At 34.7% G+C, this 27028-nt stretch overlaps 1 protein-coding gene across 2 annotated transcripts in view; it reads right to left on the bottom strand.

Annotated features, from left to right (window-relative positions):
- Nucleotides 1-3740: 3740 nt before the first annotated feature.
- Dyrk2 (Dual-specificity tyrosine phosphorylation-regulated kinase 2) overlaps nucleotides 3741-27028 on the bottom strand; it is a 64608-nt gene continuing 41320 nt past the window's right edge. For both annotated transcript variants that reach the window (XM_053750903.2, XM_053750892.2), the window contains exons 3-9: nucleotides 25477-25640; nucleotides 22189-22466; nucleotides 21527-21665; nucleotides 20114-20285; nucleotides 16374-16517; nucleotides 16034-16163; nucleotides 3741-4077 (exon numbers count right to left, since the gene is read on the bottom strand). In XM_053750903.2, coding sequence (XP_053606878.1) covers nucleotides 3888-4077; nucleotides 16034-16163; nucleotides 16374-16517; nucleotides 20114-20285; nucleotides 21527-21665; nucleotides 22189-22466; nucleotides 25477-25640 — 1217 coding nt within the window. In that variant the 3' untranslated portion in view covers nucleotides 3741-3887. The remainder of the gene's footprint in view (nucleotides 4078-16033; nucleotides 16164-16373; nucleotides 16518-20113; nucleotides 20286-21526; nucleotides 21666-22188; nucleotides 22467-25476; nucleotides 25641-27028) is intronic.

Raw genomic sequence — 27028 nt, 5'->3', positions numbered from 1 at the left:
ATGTGTTTTTTAACCAACTTCCAAAAACGGAGGAGGTTAAATATTCGAGTATTTTTTTTATCTTCAACGAATTCTCCGCCAAATGCGGACCAATTTTATTTATTTATTGTTCTTTGCCGCCTGTGTTAGACCTTATTTATTTTAATTAAAATTGTAAAAATATGTTTCTCTAGAATCTAGTGGTATCGATGATGATAACACATTATTAATATTGATTATTGAATTAGTCATTTTTTGAAATGACTAAACGTTTGAAAATTATGACTAGAAGGCCCTAAATATTATTTTAAAGCATTTAATTATCCTAACTAAACATAGTAATGTGTCAACGAATGAGATCCATTGTGCGCCAAACAGACTTATGACACGACCAGCGTTAGTGCGATTTTTTGTTAGTTAAAGTTAACGCTACGCAGATTTCTATTGGACAAAGACAACGGCACACAAAAAACTCGCACTACGACTTCTTGAACATAGATGGTTAGATTGTAGAAAGAATGAAGAAAGAGAAATATTAATAAAGAGCAGTTCGTGACAAAAGTCTGCAGCCGAAGGACACTCCACAAGAGGAATGTAAATTTTAGGACCTAGATTTGGTCCAGCTTGTGTCCATTACATAGTCTATGGATCAAAGAATTTGTCTATTCTATCTAATTCTCTAGGAATACGAAAGTTCTATGAAGACTTTTAGTGTAAAAAGACTTGAGATATAAGTTATAAAAGGGGATTTTATTCATCATCGCATTTAAAATTGTTTTTATCATTTCGATCTGCAATTGAGCCCAAGGCGTCGATTCTGCTGAGGATAAATTATAATCGTTTATCAATGTTTTTTTCAATAGTAGTGATTTAACTGTAAATAAGAAATTCTATTGAAACACCATTGACACACAAGATTTTGACTCAACAATTTCAAGGTCAGGGCTCATGCTTTCTTTGTTTAATATAAGGAAATAAGTAGAGATAGGTACTACAATATATCGTAATAGCGATGAGAAAACCCCAATTAATTATTGTTAATGCTTACGAGTATATCCTACCTAACAACATTACAAAACTCTACACATCACATACTACCACGTTTCCGTCTAGTTACCCGAGTTTGACTAAGTCTACATTATATTGATTCTAAAATATTTGTTTGTCCGACCATTTCTATAGCGAATTGATAGATATAAAATTATTTGGCAAAAAATTAGGCGATTATATATATATCTATTTAACATAAATCTAAGTATTAGTAAAATATCAATGTACAATTATATTACTTCTTTTCAGATTCTCCACCTTTGCTTCAATTAAGGAAAACAGTAAAAAATATTAACTTTATAACAATTGTGTTACGTAGTTATATAAATAAGAACCTACCGAACGAAGACACGTTTTAACTTAGTGATGACAAAATCATTTTGTTTTAGATCAATCAAATTTATTTTAGACCCAAGCAGCGAAGTCGCCCGGTCGATTTTTGATGGTGAATATAATACGTAAACTCAGAAACCTAGAGAATAAAATTGACGAAATTTATATACGAAATGTTAGAACATTTGTTGTACACACTCTTGACAAAAGAATGTCAAAGACAGCAAGTTTGTAACATGCTGTGTGGATGCGCCTTAAGAACATTACATTCAAGTAATGTCCTTAAGACGCATCCTTAGTTCTTATATCTGTACCTGTTATTTCCTTTTTCTACGAAATGTGTGTGATAAGCGACACTATTATATTGGTCTTACAGTATACAATAACACAAATTTACGTCCATACTGATATGAGGCTTTGATGACGTAGGTATACCTTCTTGTACTATATAGTTCAGTCCAATTTTATTCAAATTATTCCACAAAGTGGAGCCGCTATCGATTCTAAACGCGTCGGTTATAGTGACTCGTGAATTTCTTTCTTTGGCACAAATATATAGGTTAACACGACATTTTTTCATTTCCACTATTTGCTCAGTACTTATGGGATACAATAACTGCCAATCAATAAATAACAAATAAATATTAGGACAAATGACACAGATTGAGCTAGCCCCAAAATAAGTTCGACACTTGTGTTATGGGATACTAACTCAACGATACTATATTTTATAACAAATACATATATAGATAAACATCCAAGACCAATCAGAAAAAGATCATAATCCATCATGACCCGACCGGGGATCGAACCCGGGACCTCTCGGTTCAGGAGCACTCACTTTACCACTGCGCCACCGATATCGTCGATGGTAGAAGAACATAAAATTTCGACCAAATTATTTGTGATAATTGTCTGTTTTTTCAAACCTTTCAGCAGTGGTCGTTCCGAAATGCCAGTAGTTTGTAGCTTGTGAGAAATAACTTTAAATATAAAAAAAATACGAGAAAAAGTGCCTATGAAGGTCTAATTTTTGAATAAATGACATGAATTTGAAACATATGAAGTGGTGCAATGATCTTTTATGCGAAGTTTCAAGTCATTTCACACACTAACTGATAAATCATCAGGTTTCTTCACGATTTTATCCTTTACCGGAAACAACTAATGGTCTATGAAAACTACTATATTTTAGCCAGATTGGTAAACTCATGTGGCACGAGTAGAATTCGAACCTGGGTCAATTCACCGCCGCTCCATATTCCTACTATTGCAAAATATTGCGTTTTTGACACTTCTATATTCTGATCTTAGAGCTATAAGAATGGTATGATATTTCAGTTTGGATGTGTCGACACTGTTTCTCAATGCAAATGCATTACTTCAGTGCATTGGGGTAAGTAGTGCATAACGGATTTATCTTGATAGATATCTTCTACATCTTGATGTTTAGAAAGTCATAGGTTATCGGCTTATTTGTCAGTAGGATTTCATAATGAAACTAAATTACAAAAGGTGGATTAATAATGATGATTTTGCAAATCAGTATTATGGGCGTATCTAGAGATATTCTCTAGGGGGGGGCACAAAGCGAATTAGCAATTTTTTATATTGTACTCAGTAGCGGGGTGGGCCGATTAGTTTTTTAGAATGAGGTTATTTTTAGGCCCCGGTGAGCATAATGTAATTACGTGATATTTTTGTTTTTAAAAATTCTGCAGCAGGGTATTTTGGGGTGCGCACTGTCCAATCCTAGCTGACACTGATCATAGTGAGTTGAAGAAAGTAGTTATTTTTTCACCGCAATCGACTATTTGAGACTAACAAACACTATTTTCGTTTAGACTTATTGTACAATTCTTGTTTTTTTGGAAATGTCAAAATAAATAATAAGTTATTTAAGTAATTGAAATCCAAATTAGATTGTATACTTATTTCGTGATAACTAGTAACAATTTTGAATTAAAAAAAAAAATTGGTTTGGTCGCAAAAAAGTTGACGCAAACATATATATATATACTTAAATGTTTAACATTGTACTAAACGATTTCGATCTATTTCAATATTTCTCATAAACTACTGATAAATAGATTCTACAATTATTAAAACAATAGTCGCTAGGTTTGTACACATCAAAGGATACAGAAACATACTACAATCTACTACCAAGAATTAAATTGATTTTTCTATTTAAGTATGTCCGATTAGTTGGACACTGATTCGTCTGAACACATTCTGCTCAAATGAAACATGACTCATCATATGGATGGTCAAAATACGAACATATATTGTTCGTATTTTGACCATTCAGAGTTTTACAAAAGAGAAGAAAGCTAATCTTGTTCTCCGACGCTTTCTAGCTAAAGAAGAAATCAGGAAATCAGACGCAGATAGAATACTAGTAAAGCTAAACTTGAGAAGTAGTGAAGTATCACTGTATCAATGTGTGCAATACCTAGCAAATGAAGTACGGAACACCACTACAATGGGCCTCCGGAGCCGACCCTCACTCAGGAGTCCCTTGGTCACGCGCGCCCCAACATGGCCGCCACGTCGCCAGCTGACTGCGAGTGGAGCAGCGCCCCTCGGGTGGGTCGGGGGGGCGCGAGGCGGGGTAACGCGAGCACCCCCGACGGAGTGCTGCCCAGGGCGCAGCCGGTGACGAATTCGTGACGGGTCGCCTCCGTTGGTGTGATGCGACGCTTTGGGTCCCATCTGGAAGAGAATTACTTCAATAATTTTGTAAACGTAAACGTTTCTCCATAGTTAAAATAAATTGTTAATTAACCAGTGGCGGTGTTATGCCAAGTTTGAGAGTTATGAGTGAAGTACGTTAGATTAGATTGATTAGATAGATTAGATTTATGATTGTCTACGATTAGCTTGACCGTAGAGAGAGAGAGAGAGTTTACTTCACGGCAATGATTTATTTGTAACGCGTTGAATGAAACAAGATATCCCACAGTAAAAACATTAAAAGCTTGTATGAAAAAGGTAATCGCAACCGCTAAATTAAAACATAGTCCCTACTCGCTGTCTATCCCTATGTATACTTAGATCTTCTAAACTACGCAATGGATTTTGATGCGGGCTGAGGAAGGTTTAGGTGAATTTATTATCGTTTTATCCAAGCGAAGTCGGGTGGGATCGCTAGTTTGATATAAAAATTATTTTTATTTCTTTTACACCAATAAGTACTTTGTTTCTAAAAAGTTAGTATTAAATAACATTCTATTTATAAGGTTAAAGAGTACAAATTACGCAAATCTAGGGAAAAAATCTAATAGAAATTGACAGATCTAAAGCAAATGTTACGTGATAAAAAAAACTAGTTATATCTAATCTAATTTTATCCGATCAACATAAAGTTACATGACAGGAAATGCCTTTTGCCGTTTTGGTCAACATAAAATTGAAACTAGACGAGGCAGCGGCGTAGCTTGGTGACCATGGGCCTGGCTGCAAAAACTATTTGAGGACCACAACTTAGTTGTGTAAGTTAAATCACTTACTGGCCATTATTACTTATGGTCAAGTATTGATGATTTGAATAACCGCACATAAGATGTTTTTTATTTGAAGGAATTGTTTTATGTACACGAGACACGCGAGCGCTATATAGATTGAGTGTATTAAAAAATATGTTCCATAAACAATGTCTTGTGTCTTGTTGAATGTTTTCAAAATTTTTTTGTTGGAGATCCGGCTTTCCGAGACACAGCGTTCCCAAAGAGGGTTGACGTTAGGCAGGCGGTCGGTTATAAAATCACAGCCGAATCTTCAAAATTGTGTACGGAACCCTCAGTGCGCGAGTCTAACTCGCACTTGACCGGTTTTTTAAATCTTTAAGATGCCTGCGCACATGAACAGATTGTTTAGTCCCAAAAAGCTATTAGGTAAATAAAATGGGTGCGGTCTCTCTCTCTTTGTTACAATGAATTTAATTTACAATTTAATTTACAAACCAAGTTTACACAGCACTGCTAGTATTTCAATCTATACTAATATTATAAAGAGGCAAGCATTTGTGAGTTTGAGGCGGGTAAACTCCGAAACTACCGAACCAATTTCAATAACTCTTTCACCAGCCCAAGATTGCTATAGGCTATATTTTATCTCAAAATTCCCACGGGAGCGAAGCCCCGGGCAATATCTTTCATCTATTCATAATTGTATAGCCTGAACCTGGTTAAATTACATGATAAGTAGAGTAGGCACTTATGTGTAAGTAAGTAGGCCAATGTTTAGTTACACCGCATGGAGTTTGCAACTTGTATGGACAGATTAACTGCATTAAGTTATGGGTACACGGATCTAAGCTAGGACCTTTTCGTTTACATAAATTAAAATTTGAATTATATGCGAGAAAATGTCTTTCCAATCTAAGTAACAAATGAAACAGATCATTGTTTTACTCAGATGCTAATCTCCCAATTGAACCCATTCGATGAATGGCGGCTACACACTATCAACGAACTCGCGATGTCGCGAATGATTGAACATTGTGTAATTTCTTTCATCATTCATATTCATCGGAATTAAAAACCAGCATTATCCGATGAAGTTTGGCGAACTGTTTACTGATAGTGTACTATTATATCTATCTCCCAACAACATTTTGGTTGAAAAAAATCATGTTTATAATTCCAGCAAGGAAGATTTTATTTAATAAATCGTGATTTTTCCTCGCTTTCTTATTTAGATAAATAAAGCATTATATTCCACAAGAAACAATAAAAAATAACTCCATTGGCGCATTGTCGATAAATTTCATAATTTATAGTTTTGTGCATTAATTGAATCACGCACATAACCTAACCTAAATACCTTGAAACCGGTAGCAAATAATATTATTTTATTATAATAATGCGTATGACAGTAAATTAAATAAAAATAATAACGACCTCGGTGGCACAGTGGTAAAGTGCTTGCCTCTGAACCGAGAGGTCCCGGGTTCGATCCCCGGTCGGGTCATGATGGAAAATGATCTTTTTCTGATTGGCCCGGGTCTTGGATGTTTATCTATATATGTATTTGTTATAAAATATAGTATCGTTGAGTTAGTATCCCATAACACAAGTCTCGAACTTACTTTGGGGCTAGCTCAATCTGTGTGATTTGTCCTAATATATTTATTATTATATGTATAATGCTGCATTACAGGCCAAATAGTGGCGTTTTATTAGTCCTCAAAATTTTTGCAGTTGCTGCACACGCTAAATTGAAGAAGAATTTAAAAAGAAAGAATAAATAGAAGAAGAAAATAATTAAGTACTTTTGTACTTAGTTTACTATATGTAAGTTTTTTAAACTGTTGTTGTATACATAAATAAATAACGTATTAAACTATTGACACGATATCGATTCACAAAATTAAACAGGAAAGATTTTATTTTTGAATTAATTCAATTTATACAATAGCTAACACAATTTACCTAATACTTTAAAATTATAATCATTTATCCTGGAATCGTTAAATTAGAATCTTGTAAAGTATGTATTTACCAACTCATAGTATAATTTTAATTCTTAAGCAAGTCATATAATATTATCTACAAAGATTTAATTTTAGCACAATATAACAAGACATACAGACATGCCAAATGGAATAGGTACCTTAAAATGTATATTGCATGCATATAATATAAGCAAATAAACTATGTATTTCCCATTTCTAAATATTGTGACATCTTTGTATCAAATTCACAGCATTAAACTTATTCATGGGAATTCTAAAAATATCTTTGTGCCACATCCAAGTTTCCTAGGTCTCAGAATCATGTTGGGTGATCTATAATAGCACTGGTGGTTCAAGGCAACGACGGTCACTTTTGTCCCTAAAAGCCCTTGATAATGTTTTAGAGACAAGGCCAGTGTTTCACAACGAAACACAAAAAAGTCAAAACACTTCAAACAAGCAGTGTGTGGTTTGCAGAAATTTTAGGTATAGATTTACTATGAGAAACACGACGCAAGATGAGATAATTATAACATTTTAATCAAATCTGTTACATTTTTGTTTTCAATTAAAATCTAATTGAAAATAAATATTACAGGGTATTTACTCAGTACGACTTATATATAAACTGTAGTTTCGACATTAACTGGACTTTACTAGTAGCAACGAACACTACTTTTCTGGAAGAAATCGCTTTTAGCAAAAAGACTTAAGGTAATATTTTCTGTTTCTTAATTGTTATGAAGAAGGGCATTCCTAGATGAAATAAAAGAGATGGCAGAGATCGTGTCAAATAAAATAAAATGATTAACGTGTTCAAAGAAATAATTCATTCATTCATTCATTCGTGTCGTATAGGGAGGTGAAATCAATGGCTGAGGACAGAATTAGATGGAAAATGCTCCACCGACAAGAACAAAATTCTTAAATTAATTGATAATTATGAATTATTATGAAATAGGCACTGTACAATAAAGAATTTGTTTATTCATTTGATGTTAGAAGTAGGTAAATATTTATTTCTGAAATGTGAGCTAGGTATAGTATAAATATATATAACTTTAGTGTTATCAATGATCTTAATCTAATGTTTTTCATCTTGTCTAGTTCGCTTCGAATCATATTTTAATGTCAGCCATTTTGTCCACCTAGCGCCAGTAATAAGTTATGTAACATTTATCGCCATCAATAATGATTAGGATTTATTATATTCTAATTTATTAAGTACATAGTCATCAGCGTAACTTTTGCATAGATTCATATTGGTTCACACTACAAGAGTACATATTGGTAATACCAAACACACTAAAATATTTTTACTTTACCTTAACACACATAACGTTGTGTTTGATCTTTTGCTGTTCCAGATTATGTTCTACCCTGTACATAATTTCATCTAAATCAGTCCAGTAGATTCTGATCTGATTCGTGGTTCCCTCTATTGTGGTTGAGCATCGCGATGGCTGTATATATATATATATATATATATATATATATATATATATATATATATATATATATATATATATTTTCCTTTCATCAGCACTTGATCACAATCATAATATGTTTTACATTGTTATATTACTGATAAAAAATTATACATAAATTTATATTTAAAAAATGGTAAGCCCTTCTGGCATAATAGGGACCAACACTGTTTGAATGAGTTTCTTTCGGCATTTCTTCTCAGCAGTGGTCGTTCCGAAATGCTAGTAGTTTGTAGCTTTGGTAAACATAATTTAATTTAGAATATGACGTGAAAAAGTGCCTGTGAAGGCCTTATTTCTGAATAAATTATTTGATTTTGATTTTTTGATTCTGCGTGATTGAGTAAAGAACACAAACAAACTCGTCTACACTAATAATATAAAGAAGAGTTAGTAAATTTGTGAGTTGGGTTTAATTTTCGGTAACTATACTTAATCAATTTCCAAAATTGTTTCACCGGTAATAAGCTACATTGTTCCTGAATGCCATAGGGTTCTTTTTATCCTGATAATCTCACGAGTTCGAAACCCAGGGGCCTGATAGTTTATAATCTTAGTAGGGATACAGAGTTAAATGGAAGGAGTTAACCTATTGTGCCGTCCGCACGTGAGTGGGAAAAAGAAGCCAGTCCCGTCGTAACTTGGCGGTGTGTTAACTTTTGTTACTATGCTCAAAATACCAACAATTTACGAAGACATTCTAGAGATATAAATAACAATAACAAGTATTATTACAGTCCGTTACAACTTTAGACATATCTGTTAGATAACAAATACAGTTATTATGTAATTTGATGGAAACCAGTCTATTATTATTTAGACATCACGATCAAACTATCGAAATACCTGCCATATGTTAAATCGGTGCTAGTGAATTTCACGAACATTTTGAGCTCCGCCGCGGACTGTCATTAGTGTTTATTAAATTGTACCATACACAGTAATCAATTTAATTATCCTATTTTATAAATAAGTAAAGTACTGGTCCAATGTTAATTTTATAAATGTTTAATTTAAAAACAAAAAAGTGACACTAATGAAACCCTACACGCCGCGTTCAAACGGCCGTAAAATTCACCCTGCCGTGTATTTTGTAAAGAAAAAATCTAAACGAGTTATCAGTATTCGTAATGATACATCTAAAAATACGTAGTTGTTCAGTGTAATTTTTAATAAATTTTATTACTGGTAACTGTTTCTCGTTTTGAACTTTAGCTAGGCGAAATAATAGCGCCATACCAAAAAAAACCGCAATCCAAATTGGCACATATAATTTTATAACAATGAATCTATTAGATTTAAATGCGCATATAACTAACTCTCTCTTCGTGTATGTCTGTTTAATACTGACACATTGTCCGCATTAGTACAAATCTCAACTAAGATACCACAAGTTAATAATTAGACTAAAACTAACACAATTAAAAATTGCTCATCCATCCACGATTCATCATGACATGTCAAGACATAGAATTTCGAGTGAAGAATGCATCTGACCCAGAAATTAAGTTCAGTTATGTCAGAGATACACATCTTTACTACTGAGAACTGTTTGAATGTTGTTTGAATTTGAATTTGAATTTGTCTTAAAATCGGCAGGTTACCCGATATTACATTCATCTAATCAGCCATGTGATCTCTACGCAGTACGCATCGTTGCATAATCACAGTTTGGATTAAATTAACGTTATGATCAAAGAATAGCTTAGGTAGTCCCATACCTCTAGAAGAGACATTATTTATTTCTGAATGGTTATCAAAACCTTATTATTGAGGAACTTTACTGGTACGATTATTAATGCTACCACATCAAAGATAACGTTAAATATATGTATTAATAATAGCGATAAACTGTGTGATTTATAATTACCAAGTAAAAATCTGCAACATAAAATTAAAACGTTATTTGATTAGAGTAATAATTCTATATCGCCACGAGAGAGCAGTGGTAAAGTTTTTCCTTCAATAAAAGTGTCAACTTTGTGTAAATCGCAGTATTCTAAATCTTAAGTTCTACATCCTGAATTGATTTCGAATTCGTCTGAAAATCTTCTCAAGAATGAGGTTAATATCAGCCAATCAAGGCTGATTAACAGCCTTGTTTTTCTCTTGGGTCCACCGCTATGACCGACGGTGGGACGACGTGTATTTACCTATTTCATCGATAATAATAAGAGTGTCGCTTCTGCTGTTCCACAACAAGGGTCATCGCTCGTCATTGCGTCACCGCTCGTCCACTAACCTTTCACTGCCGCTACATACCGACCAGCTACCCACCACGCACGTACTGCTAGAGATGGCCATATTGGCCTTACTGTCAGACCATTATGTAGACTTTTTCGGTATGACAAAAAGTCTTTGTCGTTTCTTTAGGATCTAATAATCTTTTTCCTCCTATGCTTTTAACGGCATCATTACAAATCTGGAATAAGCCTTTAGAATCAAGGGGAAATAAAAAGTAGGTCTTATTAAACGAAATAATTCAACCGAACAAAAAGAAGAACTTATATAAGGATAAGCATTAGACAATTAATGGATGTCCAGGAACAAATTTAGGCTTGTAGACCGAAATAAAAATGTCGTCTGGACTTTTTGTAAAACTTGATTTCGTCAAACAATTTGCCTCTTTCTGCACATATCGTGACACAGAAGATGTGCGTTTTGCACACGAAAGTACACGAAAGTTGACAGCAAATTATGAATTGATTGGTGAGGTATTTGCGGTTTTGGAATTTCGTATGATAGAAATTGCATTATCTATATTGCGCGTTTTTGAACGGTTTCAGATTTGGACTTCAGGACAGCCAAAGTTCACTAGAGTGTTTTGTAACATGCCAATTTTCGCAAATGTTTCGCAAAAACTGGCTTGCTTTTAGTTAAAAAATTATTATATAGAAAAAGTCATCAAGAAAAAATGAAATCTGTTTGACTTCTAAGCATTGTCAGAATGATGTTGATGTGGCATACGCGTGCACATTTATTGTACATTTGATTTCAGATTCCCGCGCACATGATTGACCAATTGGATGATATTTGACTGGATCCAAGACACGTCATGTGATATGATGATGATTTATTGTCATTTGCAAATGAATGTAAAACTTATGTAAGGTAATTTGTATTTAGACAACTATAATGTAAGAAAAGGGATCATGGCGGTAGAAGTTGTTTTTAAGGAGTGCGCCATTTCAAGTTTAAGTCAAACAGGTTCGTTTATCTTATAGTGGTTTTCTTTCACACTATAAACTATGGAATGGGTTACATCATAGAACCACTGTAACGAGTTATAGTCACGTATGACAAGAAGATTACGGTGAATTTCGCACATCTACGATCCACGACGACCTTTGCTCGCGAGAGTAAGTGAAAGTATAGGGCAGATCTGAGCGTGTACCATACCAGTCCTTTATGTCGACTGCACACTATCGCCAAACTCAGACAGATGCTGGCTGATACGATTGAATATTGCGTAGTTTGTACGAGAGCTTTGATTTACCGCAAGCAAAATCAAGCGTTGTATGTCTAAACCGCTATAATTTATAATGTGTGCAGCGCATGTCTCATAGCCTAGTCGGTTCTAATAAAGATTTTGGTTCACTTATTTTTGTGTGGGTTTTGTGTCAGTTGGGTAGGAAGGTATCTTCTTCGAGCGGTCAATTTTTTGAAGCTCAATACTGCGTCATTCGTAGCGTCAGGTTTATGCATACAAACCACCAAGTAACAAGTCAAATAATTAACAATATTAAAAGCGAAAGTGTGTGAAGATGGTTATTAATCATATATAAATATAAAATAATATAAAATAATGCATAATATTTGCACATTAATCATCCGATGTTTATATTTTTTGAGATGTTGATCACATCCTATCCCAAAATTTCTTTAAGAATGCTTGGAGCCTGGAGTAGTCTACTGAAAGTCAGGATTGGATTTTGCTAGATAGGTAGTTATTTTTCCACTAATACCTTTAGAAATTAAAAAGCTAAATAAGTATACCTATTTGGCGATTAAAATTCTGGGGAGATCTGTTCACAATTAACGTTAGAATAATAATCTTTCAAGAAAACTTCATGGTCATTCAAATACATCAAACAAATGCATCTGGCTTCCTGTTCCGTCCTGAACACATTTGCCTCTTGATGCAACTGCCACAAAAAGGTGTGAACTTCAGAGAAAGTCGTCTTTTTGTCGTTCATTCACGCCACATTTACCTAAGTATTTGATTGTGCTCTTGTAATTTAATTTGCTTTGATATTTTCAACTTTAAATCCTTGGTATGAGCGTTATCTTTGCTTTGAATCTCTGATCTGTTGACAGCGACTTTAGATGCGTTCTGCTAAGTGGAAAAACAATTTAAGCAATGCACTTTCTTTTGATATAATTTTACGATCTTCAGCTCTAAAATCTACTTCATAAGAAAATCTACTTTATTTAACATGTGAATTGTATTTAGTGCGTTTGATCACGACCATCAGTGTCATGGATATGTGACCACGTTAACTCAGTGACTTATTAGAGCATAGACCATTAATATTCGGTCACGTTTGAGGTCATCTCATGAGAATGTGGTTTTGCATCAATATTTGTAACAAATGATGTAAGGAGTGTCCACTCCTAGAAGAAGTGTTACGACATGGCACACCTAGTTGGAATTAGGAACATAGATCTGGGATGACCAGACTACATAACTGTGCATACGAGTTGGTCCATTAGGAAACGTAACAAAACCTGCAGTAATACAAAAAGTCGGTCTGTTGAGAATGAAAAAAATTGATCTCTTTTTAGTTTTAAGTTAACTATTTAGTTGGTGGAAATGAAAATCTGAATTTATCAACACTGATTTTTTATATACGTATATACGTAAAGCTAAAGAAGCACCCAACTAACCATTATGTTTCCAACTACATAGCGTCTGTGAGATGCGCTTTTCGGTAAGGCCTTCCTTCTTCGTCTTTTGTCTTATCGAGATTTTTATTGGTAATACTGGAGTCAAATTGTAAACAAGTTGCGTAAGGGTTGTAGTATAGCGACATACTAGTTCACTAAAAGAGGCAACTTCTACTAGTGTGTAGGTTCTTCATTATTCCCTTCACCGGAAGAAAGTGATGGTAGGTATGAAAAGTAGTATAATGAGTGAGATTTACCTATACAAAAAAAACAGGCACAAGAAGGATTTGAAGCTAAAACTTTTTAATCACAGTCGGAGCGCCATAGTCAGTTCACAGTCAGACTTATATTGATGACATAATGATTGTGTACCAGGAAAACTAAACAATAAGAAAATGTTAAAAAACCGCAACGCAGCAGAAATATTGGACTAATAAATTGGCAAACTAGTATTAGCATTAGTTCACCACTGTAATATCGAAATGATGTAATTTGATATAAATTAGCAAGTAATTTCCCCATCACAATAGATTTAAGTTACGTCAGATTAAGACCAATATAAAATCGTTTAAATTTGAGAGGTAACCCGAAACTGGTTGTATACTCGTACTTTCTACAAACATATATATGTATTACATAAAGTAGAAGTTATTTGTGTAGCAACATTTGCAACTTTTATCTACTAATATTTAAAATGGCTTTGTAATTTCAAACACTGAGATCCTCACTATTGCGACTAATGATAATTTCGTTAGCTATTTTTACGTGTTAGATGTTACATAGTTACCCCTACTCCTAGAGTATTTTAATAGTATAAGTATGTGTTTAAAGAAGCCACAAAGTTTGCCGTCACACGTAATAGCACAGATAAAAAACGGTTATACCACAAGCACGTTTGTTAGGATTTGTAGACATGTCTTCTCGCGGGAGCGGATTCCTAAGTTATGTAAACGGTTTTACGTCGATTTCACTAAAACATCATTCCTTTCGATTCGGTTGCCTGTTCAAACTTTATTTGTTTGAGTTTAGGTTCCGAAATATTTTACTAATCTACGACTAGCATGTATAATATTTTTTCCTCAGAATTACGTTGAATTTTAAAGTTTAAAAATAAGCCTAAGCCTATAGAACAGTTACGAGATCGTCTGATTCGCTCGATACATCTGAATTCGGTATCTACATAATACCTAGATTTAACTTATCGCTAGAGTAAGTTATTTTTAAGTGACTAATTACAACGAATCTGATTATTTTCCTTTTTTTTAAGACCTTCTTCATTACCGAGACAGTTTGAAAAATAAAATCTGTGAATGGGCGATGACCCACGATAGTGAATGTGTTCACACGTTATATTGCATAAGAGGTCACACGCACAATGGAGATAAAATATGGTAACAAAAGATAGATAATCCAAAAAGGATGGTAACAGATTAGGGGCAAGTAATAACAGCTGGACTGACCAAAATTAGAAACTTCCACAAATCATTTTATAAAGTCAACAAAATTTGTCTTAACGACATTCTCTCGACCTCGCCCGATACACACTGACAAAATCTCTGACTCGGCGATTAAAATTATAGTGGTTTCAAAAGTTTTTTTTTTTTTTATTGAAACTCAAAATCAGCGATGTTCTCACCGCGCCACATATCTTTGTCAATCTGTAGATTGTTCCTATTAAGAATCGATCATCAAAATAGTAACGTCCTTGGAATTGATGTATAATATAGCCTTTCGTTCACGTGAAGAATACTCAATAAATATTATTTTGCTGCAACGACTTAAATAGTATATCTTTTTTTTCAATTATGAATTTAGAGAGTATGTATCATTTCTGTACCCACAAATTTTATGCGCACAAGCAACTAATACGCGGATGTGACTACACACATCTTGATCTATTTACAATCGAGTTTCCTTGTTTAGAATCTAATTGAGTTCTATGGCTGTCTGTGTGTTTGTATGATCTTCAATTATTCTGTCAGAAGATTAAAAACTAAAAGTTACAGTTGTTGTTAATTAAATATTAGTTTTTGTCATTACTTTGGTGATACACATACTAGAATATTTTTCACTCATAATTCTCCAGGAATGCAAAAAGGCGCAGCTGGTATAGAAATACTTCATTTTTATAACATACTTAAGAGTCATTTTCAGTAATCCTAATTAAAAAGTTTTAATGAAAAAATACATGGTGTAATAAAAACGAAGAATGTATATGCAACCAACAAAGTCGTGCGCGGAGCCAAGCCTCCAACCTCTGAACTATTACACAATAATTACTGAACAGGTGGTTCAAGTGGTTGACTTGCCCCACTGTTTACCATTGATTTGTTCTTGTGGTTTAACGCAAATTAAATTATATTATCTATGGTTAGTTACATGACTTATTTGAAAGTTACGGCACGAAGTGTGATGTTGTGGTCATTTGAGGATGTGCTGATGTCGTCTTACATAAATGAGTACTTTAATGATATGAAATTTGAAAAATAAATATTGATTATTGGTACTTTTTAATTCTTTGGATTGGTGTTTGTGTTATTTATTAGTAGGTATATCATCAGTGTCATTACATGGACGAAATTTGTTAAAATATGTGTGTGTGATACTCTTAATCAAGTATAGTTACTTACTTTTTCATTAATAGTGTTAAGATAAGCAAAATCATCAACACTTTGTTCCATACATTACCTACCGCCTTCAAAAATAAGTATATTCCAAACTCTTGTTGGTATTTCTTCTAGGCTAGAGACCCGGTTTGGTTGGTTACATTAGTAAGAGTAAAATTTACATGTGATAGGCTTTTCCCAAAGAAGGTGATAGAATTATAAAATTAACTCACTCTAAACATCTATGCAGGAAGTGTAAGAAAGCTGGATCATCCGTCCTGACAGCTGCTGCCAGCGTTCTCGACGCAGGTCTTCGCTTGCGGCCTTTCGAATTTGTCACACTTCTGGGAGCGCCTTTCGAATCTGAAATAGATAAATTTTGCTTAAAATACAACACAGTTATAAGGTTAATTGCAGTAGTTATAGATTTCTCATAAGCTTAAACTATCGAAGACAGTTAATTTTCTAAAACATCAAAGATAAAACCATATTAATATAATAACAAAAAATATATCTCGAACTTTTAAAGCCTTTGATTGTGTTGATAACGGGTTTAAAATAATAAAGACGTACCAAAGAATAGCCGTTTTCTCGTGGCATGTATGAGGAGATCTGGAGGGGGCGGCCCTAGCAGTTCCATGATGCAGGCGAGTTGTTCCGCTTCGTTTTCTCCAGGGAATAGGGGATAGCCTGTGTGGAGTTCCGCAAGGATGCATCCTAGGAACAGTACAGGTCATCATAATATGTTTATTATTATAAGTGACATTATCCTCTAAACATATCATCGTAGTATTTTAACCACCTCAGAGGCGCAGTGGTAAAGTACTTGCCTCTGAACCCGGGTTCGATCCCCGGTTGGGGAATGATGGAAAGTGATCTTTTTCTGATTGGCCCGGGTCTTGGATGTTTATCTATATATGCATTTGTTATAAAATATAGTATCGTTGAGTCCCATAACATATGTTTCGAACTTACTTTGGGGCTAGCTCAATCTGTGTGATTTGTCCTAATATATTTATAGTATAAAGAAGTATATTATAGTATAAAGAAGACAGATTTATTACATAAATGGCCTACTGACAGGTTCCTGTTAGTATACTGACAATATCCAGGAACATTTATTCGGAATGATTAATTTGAATGCAAGTATGTTTAATATGCAAGTAATTTAATTATAAATATTAAAAAAAAAAACTAACCATCGTGGTGTCCGCATGTGGCGCCAACGAATTTTACATAAAATGTAATAAAATGTTTTATTTAATCCTAATTACCCTTCCTACTTGCGGGAACGCTTTTCCTTCTTATATTCCTCTGAAGCCCCTTGTAGATCTCAACGTCGACTCCTTTTGAAATTCCCTCTTCATAATTCTACCTCATACTCTCATTTCTTATCTGCTGAAGCAGTCAGGTTATGGCATCTACTTCCAATTAGTATACAGGAGAGCAAAAACAATTTCGCTCTTTAAGAAAAGGTTTAAGGAACATCTCCTTTCTGTTTGATCCTAATATATATATGTATATATTATTTGTATTTACTATTATAGTTTATTTACTATATGTAGTTCTTATACATGTTTTATACATTATATTATATTATGCATTATATAAAATATTTAAGTTTATTGTAATTTTCTGTTTTGTACACGCCAATGCCTCTTTTTTTCCCATTATTCTTTCGCGGGTCTACTGGAAGAAATTTCTATAGAAATAAGTAGTACCTTTGTACTTAGTTTCCTATATGTAAGTTTTATATTTACACTGTTATGTTGTGTACATAAATAAATAAATAAAATGGATGATTTAGCTTATTAATGGGTATTTAAATTATTACTGGGTATTCAGTTCATCTGTAACGTTAGTTAAGTCGTATCTACTCGTAAATCATAGACAGCAAAGTACTTTCAAAGTAGTTAATTGCTATAGTCTATATAAATTATGATCGTGCAATGACTCGAGATGGATACAAAGTTTGTTTTCGCATCATTAGCTTCATGGTTGTTACATAGTTTTATAACGGCGATCGTCAAGCTAATAGTCTAACTAACCAATCCTTCACTATTGGCATAAACATATGTTACATAATTTTTGCCAACTTTAGTAATATTACATATGCAAATTATTAATTTTGTCCGTCTGAATATTTATGTTACTTGTCCAAGATTATCATGTAAATGGATTGAATTAACCGTATTATGATCTAAATTAATATCTTTTTGATTAATATTTACGAGAATGCTGAAATTTCAACTTTAAACTAAGCTGATATAACATAAATGATTTGTTGATGTAACAAAAATCCTATTTTCACTTTCATTTAATCTCAAATATGTGGCTACCTTTTCTATTAACCTACTTATTTGAAATCGTTGAACTGTCAATATGTTTATTAGATTTAACAAATGATGATTGGGTCTTTTTAGAAAGTGCAATTATAATCAATCAATTTGTCATTTAATTGGTCATGTAAATGAGACTTCAATTAACTGCCGTATGTGTATCACAGAGAATTGATTTAGGCAGTAACCGGAAGACTGTGGGTTGTGGGCTTATGGCACAGTTTTATAAGACATACAGTTGTCCAACTTTGATTAAGGCGTCCACAAACTCGACCAGACAGACACTGCAAGCAAAAGACCTGCTAAATACCGGGCGATATTAAAAATTAAACTTATATTTACGTAGGGAACCTGGCCATGCCTCTCCTACTCGGGCCTGGCAGAAGGGGCAAATCCAAAAAGCGCTGGCTTGACACTGACGAGGAAGATATGCGTGTCTATGGTCTAACTACTAGGATGCCGAAGACTGTGTGAAGTGGAAAAGAAAAAGCAGGAAAACAGACCCTGGACTCTGACACTTAACGGCTGAGGAAGTAACCAGGAAAATGCTCAAAGAGAAACTCAAAAGGCAATTTGTGTCTATGGAATCTCGACAAATTTTTCCTTTTTCAAAACCGTCACGATTGCCCCATGAAGTGATATATTCGACAAATGACGTTATAGGACCGTGGTTGTAGGCTGTGGTTCGTGAGTTCGTCAAATATTGCGTAAAAACAAGATTTTTATTATTGTCGATATTCGCGGACGTGTGAGCGACCGGTCACCTTTCTCCCGCTTTCTACAAACGAAGCCTTCGGTTATGCAATGTAATGCGTCTGCCGACCCATCACTATGGGAATATAAAATGCAGAGATGGATAGCTAAGGTACAACATACTGATAAGAGTTGAATCGAGTGTCAACACGTCTTTGATTGAGTGCGAAAATTTTATTATTCACTTTCCCATTTCAATCTTCTTCGGGTCTTCGGCGGATGGTATGTCTGTACTGGTCCGTCCGGTCATTGATCTGTGCTCGTTCCAGATCATTTGAAACTGTTGCCCAACACTTTTGATTCTATGCTTGGAACTATGTAATTGGTTTTGAGTAAATTTTGTGTGTGTTCAAACGAGTCATTTCTGAAAGCTTTTCATTTTGTACTAACTCACCGATCATGATCGTTTAATTCTCACTAAACACTATTATTTACGCATATATTAGTTTCTTTTTCCCTTTCAAATGGATGCCGAAAAGCATGTGAATGTTTATTTCCATTAAATGTTTTACAAAAAGTTATTATCTAGAATCATACATCGATTAGTAGCGAATACACGACTACGTGGTTTATTTGTGAATCAGAAATAAGATTAGGTACTGGAAGTACTATTATTTACTACTAATTATATAATAGACAATGTTTAGCATTAGGTTGTACCTGATTGATCATGATGTGTTGATGTGTTACCTATTTCGGTCATGGCGACAACTTCAACGATTCTGTACCTAAGTATTTTACCTTTGTTATTTTTCAAATGTATTTTGAGTGCAATACAAACTTTAAATATACAAAGTAAATAAAATACTGTCGAGTATTCATTGAGAAACAATCGTATGTAGTCTATCTACAAAGTAGCCTGCCTTGCTTCCAATTAAATTTTCCATGATTCTATCATTATTTTAGGACGGGTTATTTATTGTGAAAAACAAATAAATTACACTCAACGGTACACACTAAGCATTAAGCTTCTGTGGTTGTGTCCATCAGATCCGCGTTGTATCGCGGTACATGTTAGTGCTTAGTGTGAACATAGAAACAGGTTCAACACACCCTGAACTGCAAACAAATAATTGTAATCACAGGTACATTACAAATATTTGTCTACCATGAGAATCAAACACAGAACCTCCAGACAGCGGGCAGGTATGGTTACTATTACGTCACAGAGGTCATCGAAAATAGTAAATGAGAGAGTGAAAAATTATTGTCACCACAGACCCATGCTCCACATGTCGATGGCGACGCCATATTGCAGCCCGAGGATGACCTCAGGGCTCCGGTAGAACCGCGACTGGATGTAGGTGTACACCCGCGCGTGTGTGTAACACGAACTGCCGAAGTCTATCACCTTGATAGACGAGCTTCCTCTGGCTTTCAGTAGGATGTTCTCCTGAAAATTTCAGAAGAGATTTTAGACTCGAAAGTACACTATAACTAACTTAGATTGGATAACTGTGTCAGCTTTTGATACATTGTAAACTATATCAAGTAAAAACTAGGTATAAAACTGGTTGGCAACTTTATATTCGTCATTCCATATGGTCGTGGTCATTATGAGGAACAAATAATATTTTTTTGTGGCTATATTAATGGAGTGGTTTATCTTATGCTTCGTGGGTTTTCCAGTCCCTTCTGTATTTTATACACTGGCTGATAAATAATCGATAAGAGTTCAGGATTTTTAAGATGTTTTCGTTCATCGGAAGCAAATGGTGGTAGAATATAGCGAAGACGAAGATTCGAACCTGGGACTTTTCGGCGGGTCACCGCTTCAATGGTCTATGTTAGCAGAGATGTAAATAACAGAAACATATGAATATTGTCCCAACTCAAGCTAATACCTCACTCTTTTTCTGCTACGACTCTTGTTTCTGAACTCAGGGTTGAGAAAAATTTCCGAAAGTTCTAATAGTCAAGTACCTAGTGAGTAACTAAGTGAATGTATTAACTAAGAATGTCTAAGATTTTGTTAAAGCTGCTGATCCATCGAAGTAAGTTGTGAAAATACGAACAAATTATCGTCAATGGCGATTTCTTTGGCGCCAAAACAGTACTAAACATTAACTTAATATTACTTATGCAAAAATTGACAATTTAGCAACACGTATGTGTAAACATAAAATCCACATTATATGGCGCATTTAAAATCGAAATTGCATTGCAACAGTCTTTAAACTACATAAGTATGAAAATTGCCAATGATTTCCAAAGGTGTGGAAATCGCGAGGGCCTGAAAATTACTCAAATCTAAGGATTTTAACTAATGGTACCCTAGAAATTAATACAAATTATGTTAATTGAATTCATACATCTAAAAATATTTTTTTGTTGAACGAAAGATTAACATGAATTTGCAACATAATCTTTTCATACCTATTTTAATGTGAACATTTTGTTGAAAATATAAGATAGTTACATTTTTTTTTAAGTATAGCTTATTCGTTGGTCCTTCGAGCCGGATAGTTTTAATTTTTTTCAACAAATATAAATGTTATCACAGGCGAAAGGCGAGTCCTATCACAATTGAATCTCAATTCCACCAACAAGCCTTTCAGCTAAATGTGGCCTTCGTTTTGAAAGTTTTGGCTCTGTCTTCCCCGTACTGGGTATGTATGTTTAAAAAGGCCTTACCGGTTTCAAGTCACAGTGTATGATGTTCTCAGCTTCCAAGAGTCGGAGACAGCGCAGCAAGGAGCTGGCGAACCGTCTAATGAGGCTCAAGCTGAAGCCTTGGTAGTTGTTCTTCTTTATCAGCTCGTATAGATTAATGCTGGAATTTGAGAACGAGATGGTAAGTCGTTAGAGTGAATATAACAATAGTAATTGGTAATCGAACTCACATCACTTCAGAGGTTGTAATATTCTTAGTTAAAATACGTTTGTCGATTTGAATTCTTGTCTAATGATAGGAAAAAAAATATGTGGTTCGGCCCTAGAATAGAACTACTCCATATTCTCTCATTGTCGACTAAGGGACAGATAGCTTAGGCAGCTGGTAGGCAACATTAGCGTTGCCAAGGAGGGTCAATGTCAAGCAGGCCGCCGGCTGTATAATCACAGTTCATCAACTTCAAAATTAATTTTTCCGATAATCCCGGTCTTCGCGGGTTTCCCCGAACGAAAGCGTGAATATGCGCAGATGAGTCAATCGTACAAGTAAATCGTTACATTATTATTATTATACTAATTAGGTACACTTATTTCACAAGGCCCTAGTGACAGAAGGAAAATACAACATTAAACTAACGGCCCAGATGACTCAAAAAGCTAATTATTACTTGTGTTTAACTCACCTCATCAACTCAAAGCTTATACACAAATGGTTCCTAAAGTAGAAGTAGTCCAGCATGTGTATAACGTTGTGCGATTGGTCCTTGTCCTTCAGCCTCAGATGGTCCAACACCCTGACCTCGACCAGGGCCTGGTGGTGGAACCGCTTCTTGTTGCGGATGATCTTGATGGCAACCTGGTTGCCGGTGCGGTGGTCGAGCGCCCTGATGACTTGTCCGAAGGAACCCTTGCCGATAACTTCGAGGATCTCGTACCGGTATGCTATGTGGTCGTGGATTTGCTGGAAAAGTTATAGAAAAGTTTAAGTACAAGCCATCATCATATCGAGTGTGTTATTGCTAACACTGGTGTCAGATTTTATTCAAGTCGTCTAGAGGCATCTGATAGTGAACTAAAATGTCAACCAGTGTGGTTTCCTCATGAGGTTTTCATTCACCGGAAGCTAGTGGTTGTCTATGAAAGCAATAGAATTAGTAATGCTGCTTAAAGATAATTGTGGGAGATGTACAGAAATCTCATTTCCAGTCGATAGATATGAAGCTGATATTAGTTAACAAAAGATGACTTGACAGTACCACATATCCTTCCGTGGATGTGGTACGAGGCAACCAAGAGCCGTGTGCCGTAATACATAGCCGTGGTACCTGATAGATATCGCAATAGCATTCCAAAGATTTGTTGCGTCACAGCCTCAAATGACAACGGGAATACGTGAAGATGAGAGAGAGAGAGAGACATAGTTATAAAATATTTCATGAACTTGTGGATATATTATACATACATACCAATATGAAGGTATTTCTCAAACGCGTGTCCCCACATAAATATTTGTAATACTTTGCTTGTTAGAAAGTATTTATTTAATTATGCAAAGTTTTACAGATATAAATAAATCAGTTACGTCCTTCGTCTGTGTTAAAGCGAAACAAAATTTAAATTCTGGCAGCCATTTTAAAAGTCCTATAAGGTTACAAAGATAAAAGAAAATTTCAATCCTCAGTGCGACCTTTTCCAAAATTACTTAATTACGCAAGTAATTAAAACGACATTGCTTTTTAAGTAAGTTTGCTTGTTACCTCTTCTCAATCAATCTCACTGAAATTTAGCGTACATGTAGTTTGAAGTACGGAAAAGGACATAGTGTACCTTTCTTCTCCGGAAAAAAACCTGCTCTCGCGGGAAATTCACGCGGGCGACGCCCCGGGCGAAAGCTAGTAATGAATTGTGTGTCAACGTAGATGGTCTAAAGCTGCAATCTCCGAAGCGGAGTATAATCCATTTTGTATGAATCCTCATTCAATTTGAGGCACAATCATAGATACTTGCTCAGGCTTCGGATAATTTTATTCAGAAAATTCAGGATTGTATATCAGCCTCTTCAAAGGCTTTTTACCGTAAAGATGGAGAAGGCTGAGCGTCCTTTCAGATACAATACTTTAGCTTATGAATAGGTCTTTTGAATGTGTCAAGTATTAAAAAGAATTTCCTTTGTATCTTTAAAGTTTTGTTCATATTTTCACATTTCTTTTCCTTTTTGTGCCCAGTGCCCGCTTTTATATTATGCTCCATCAACTTCGCGTTACATTCGGAGCTGTGACGCCCTAAAGCCCAGGGTCAGTGTAAAAAAAAATGCCATTAAATTTGGAAGTTTTGTTTGCCTATGATCTGACGTCAACATTCTTCGGGAATGCTATTGTCTCCTTAAACGAGGTTAAAAAAATTATAAATAACATTTCCTGCGTGGTTAGAAAAAAAAAAACCGGCACAAATGAAAACACATCACACACAACAACATGATGCTATCAACAAGAACGTAAATAGGCCTAAATCCCAAAACATCCCTTTTATCCCAAATTATCTACTTTTATCCCAAAATTCCCACGGGAGCCCCGGGGCGCAGCTAGTGGTAAATATGTGGACCACTGATGCTTATAATATCACATTTTCTTGTATTGTGTTTTGTAGCCTACTGAAGATTGGGGCTAAAGACAGGTTCAGGTCACGGTGACCCAGATCTGGCAGATCTATGGCGTAACCTGACATAATGGTAACTTTCCACACATCACCATAGAAGGAGATCTAACTAAACTATAATAACCACGTAATATTTCATGCAAACCATTTCCAATCTTGAGTCTAACGATCTTCCATTTGCGATGAGAACCAAGTGTGATTTATTTTTTTGACAAGGTTCAGGAACTAATTAAATTATTTAGACTTGGTATAGTGATCGTGAATTTTAAATTATTCAAGTATTGAAAATTTTGATTTTGATTTCTGTGTAAATAAACTTATTGTAACAAAAATCGATTCTTTTTTTATAACTTTGAAGCAGATATCTTCATCCGATTGAGCTGAAATTTTCAATCATAAAAACTTGTGGCAAAAATGACATTTGGGTAAAAACTTATTCATTCGTGTTTCATTAAACATAACGTTAAAATAATATTGTATAATCTGATTCTGACTAAACCTACAGAGATGAAAAAAATTTGGAATCGAGCGGGAATTGGACCCACGCCCCTGTCTATACGGGACCGAGTGCTTTTAAGTCAGATTTTTTTCATCTCATTCCATTATTATTGTTAAAGCACGTGTGACGGTGTATAACAAATCCATTTCTATGTATACCAACAAAGGTTTTTATTTTCTGTGAGGTATACTAAAATGTTAAAAAGCGCATTGTTCTAGTTTAAATTTGAGCTGCGCTGAATTTTTACCTTGAAGCACAATTTTAAAGCTAGCTTTTTTGACGTTATCGCGTTTAGCATGATCCTCTATTTCTTTTTATCTTAGCAACTACAGACAATATTTTGTGTTATACTTATATTCACAGATCTATTATCATAAGGACAAAACTGGCTTGGTTTGATGAAATAAATACATTAGGACAAATCACACAGATTGAGCTAGCCCCAAAGTAAATTCGAGACTTGTGTTATGTCGAGATATGTGCTAACTCAACGATACTATATTTTATAACAAATCCGAAAACATCCAAGCCGATCAGAAAAAGATCATTTGCCATCATGATCCGACCGGACCGAAAGAACTCAACAAAAGCACAAGATATACAAATGGTTATGCCGGATTTTGAAAATTTAATAAACTTTACATGACTTTATTTACAAATATTCTTAGTAAGGGAATGTATGTAGGAAGTTTGTTTGACGACCTTGTGGCGCAGTGGTAAAGTGCCTTCCTCTGAACCTAGACCGGGGATCGAACCCGGGACCTCTCGGTTCAGAGGCAAGCAAAAACACTATCATCAGTAATGAATATGTTCGTACCTTATTATAACTACCGTTGTCATCATCGAACCCGCAGTTGTTGGGCAAGTTGGATTTGGCCTGAATCTTGTTGGCATCCAGCCCCAGGAACCAGATCTCGGGGTACTTCCGGATCTCGTTCCTCTCCCATTCCGTCAGTCTGTCTCCGTACAGCTTCAGGGCTTCTGTGGACAGAGACAGAAGTAAGTCACATTCTTTACGATGTCACAGAAATGGAACAATAGTTCTTAGGTATCTCGACTCCGTAAGTGGAAAATGGCAAAACGAAACGTGTATAGCGTAAACCTTTAGTGTAAACCATTAGTCTTGTGACTATGTATGTCTCGTAAGGAACGAAGACGTAATAAAACTAACAAACGAGTTATTTATTAATTATCGGCTTAAAACATGTGTCTCAAAATTTGTATTATCAATTAGTTTTTATTTCAGACATTTTGTAAGAAGTCTATTTGAACAATAATTATGAACACTAGAACACTAAAATCTCAACGAAACACACAATACAACATACACATCAACATACACATCAATCAGAGATCCATATTCATCTACACTATTTTCACGACATATATTTTTCATGTAATATCCTGTGTTTAATACCTATCATACGTTGTATGAACACGAAAATCAAATCCTTATCTTATATGTATATGTTTCCACGCAACCGGAAAAAGCAACCGTTTCCTGTTGTCTCTGGGACGACAATATTATCCATGTTCTGCGAATGTTTTATTATTTGGACATAATAAGTGAGAAATTGACAGGATAAATAAATTGTGAGAAATCGCACAGATTGAGTTGGACAGAAAGTTAGTTCTAAACTTGTATTATAGTACCTAAGTCATCACTACATAGTAGGTATAAAACAAATTTGCTCCCCGATGTCTTTCTGTCTGTCCTATATAAGCTTAGATCTATAAACCTGGCCAAAAAATGTTTGCATTGACAGGATTTCAAATTTAACACTCGTTTATCCGCGGGTCAGAGGTCAAGGTCAGTGAGGGTGACTTTTGTTGCTGAAACGGGTCACGCGCTCTTCAAAGCGCACTTTTATCTCTTTTTCGTAAATAATATACGTTTTAAACAAAAAAAAAATTGCGTAAAGTCCAGTTTTCAAAGGCATTTGAAGGTTTGCTAGAGCACGCTTGGGCATAGGTAGGTACCTATTTCACTTTGTGATTTAATATTGTTTGTTTATGGGCGATTAAAGTCGTGGGAAGTGATGAAGAATAAACAGGAAACAGTTGTAAATTAAATTTCGGCTACGGTGAAGTTTGTTGCACGATATTTTCTTTATTAGTTGTAAATGTTTGACGTCAATACCTAAGAGAATTTTTAGCATATATTATTATTATACAGTTGTACAAAAAACAGTTGTTGTATAAAAAACAGTATTTGATTTTTGCCATTTTTTGTATACAAAAGTGCTATAGAAAGAAAGAAAGAAAGAAAGAAAACATTTATTTGCCAAAAACATGAGTACAAATAGTCAAAATGAATTAGACCTACACGTTTTACCGAATATAGGTATGCAAATATAATTAAATAAAAA

The sequence above is a fragment of the Plodia interpunctella genome, chromosome 1 (genome assembly GCF_027563975.2).
Source record: "Plodia interpunctella isolate USDA-ARS_2022_Savannah chromosome 1, ilPloInte3.2, whole genome shotgun sequence".
In the NCBI taxonomy this organism is placed as follows: Eukaryota; Metazoa; Arthropoda; class Insecta; order Lepidoptera; family Pyralidae; genus Plodia; species Plodia interpunctella.
This window is presented reverse-complemented; position numbering and strand designations above follow the sequence as displayed.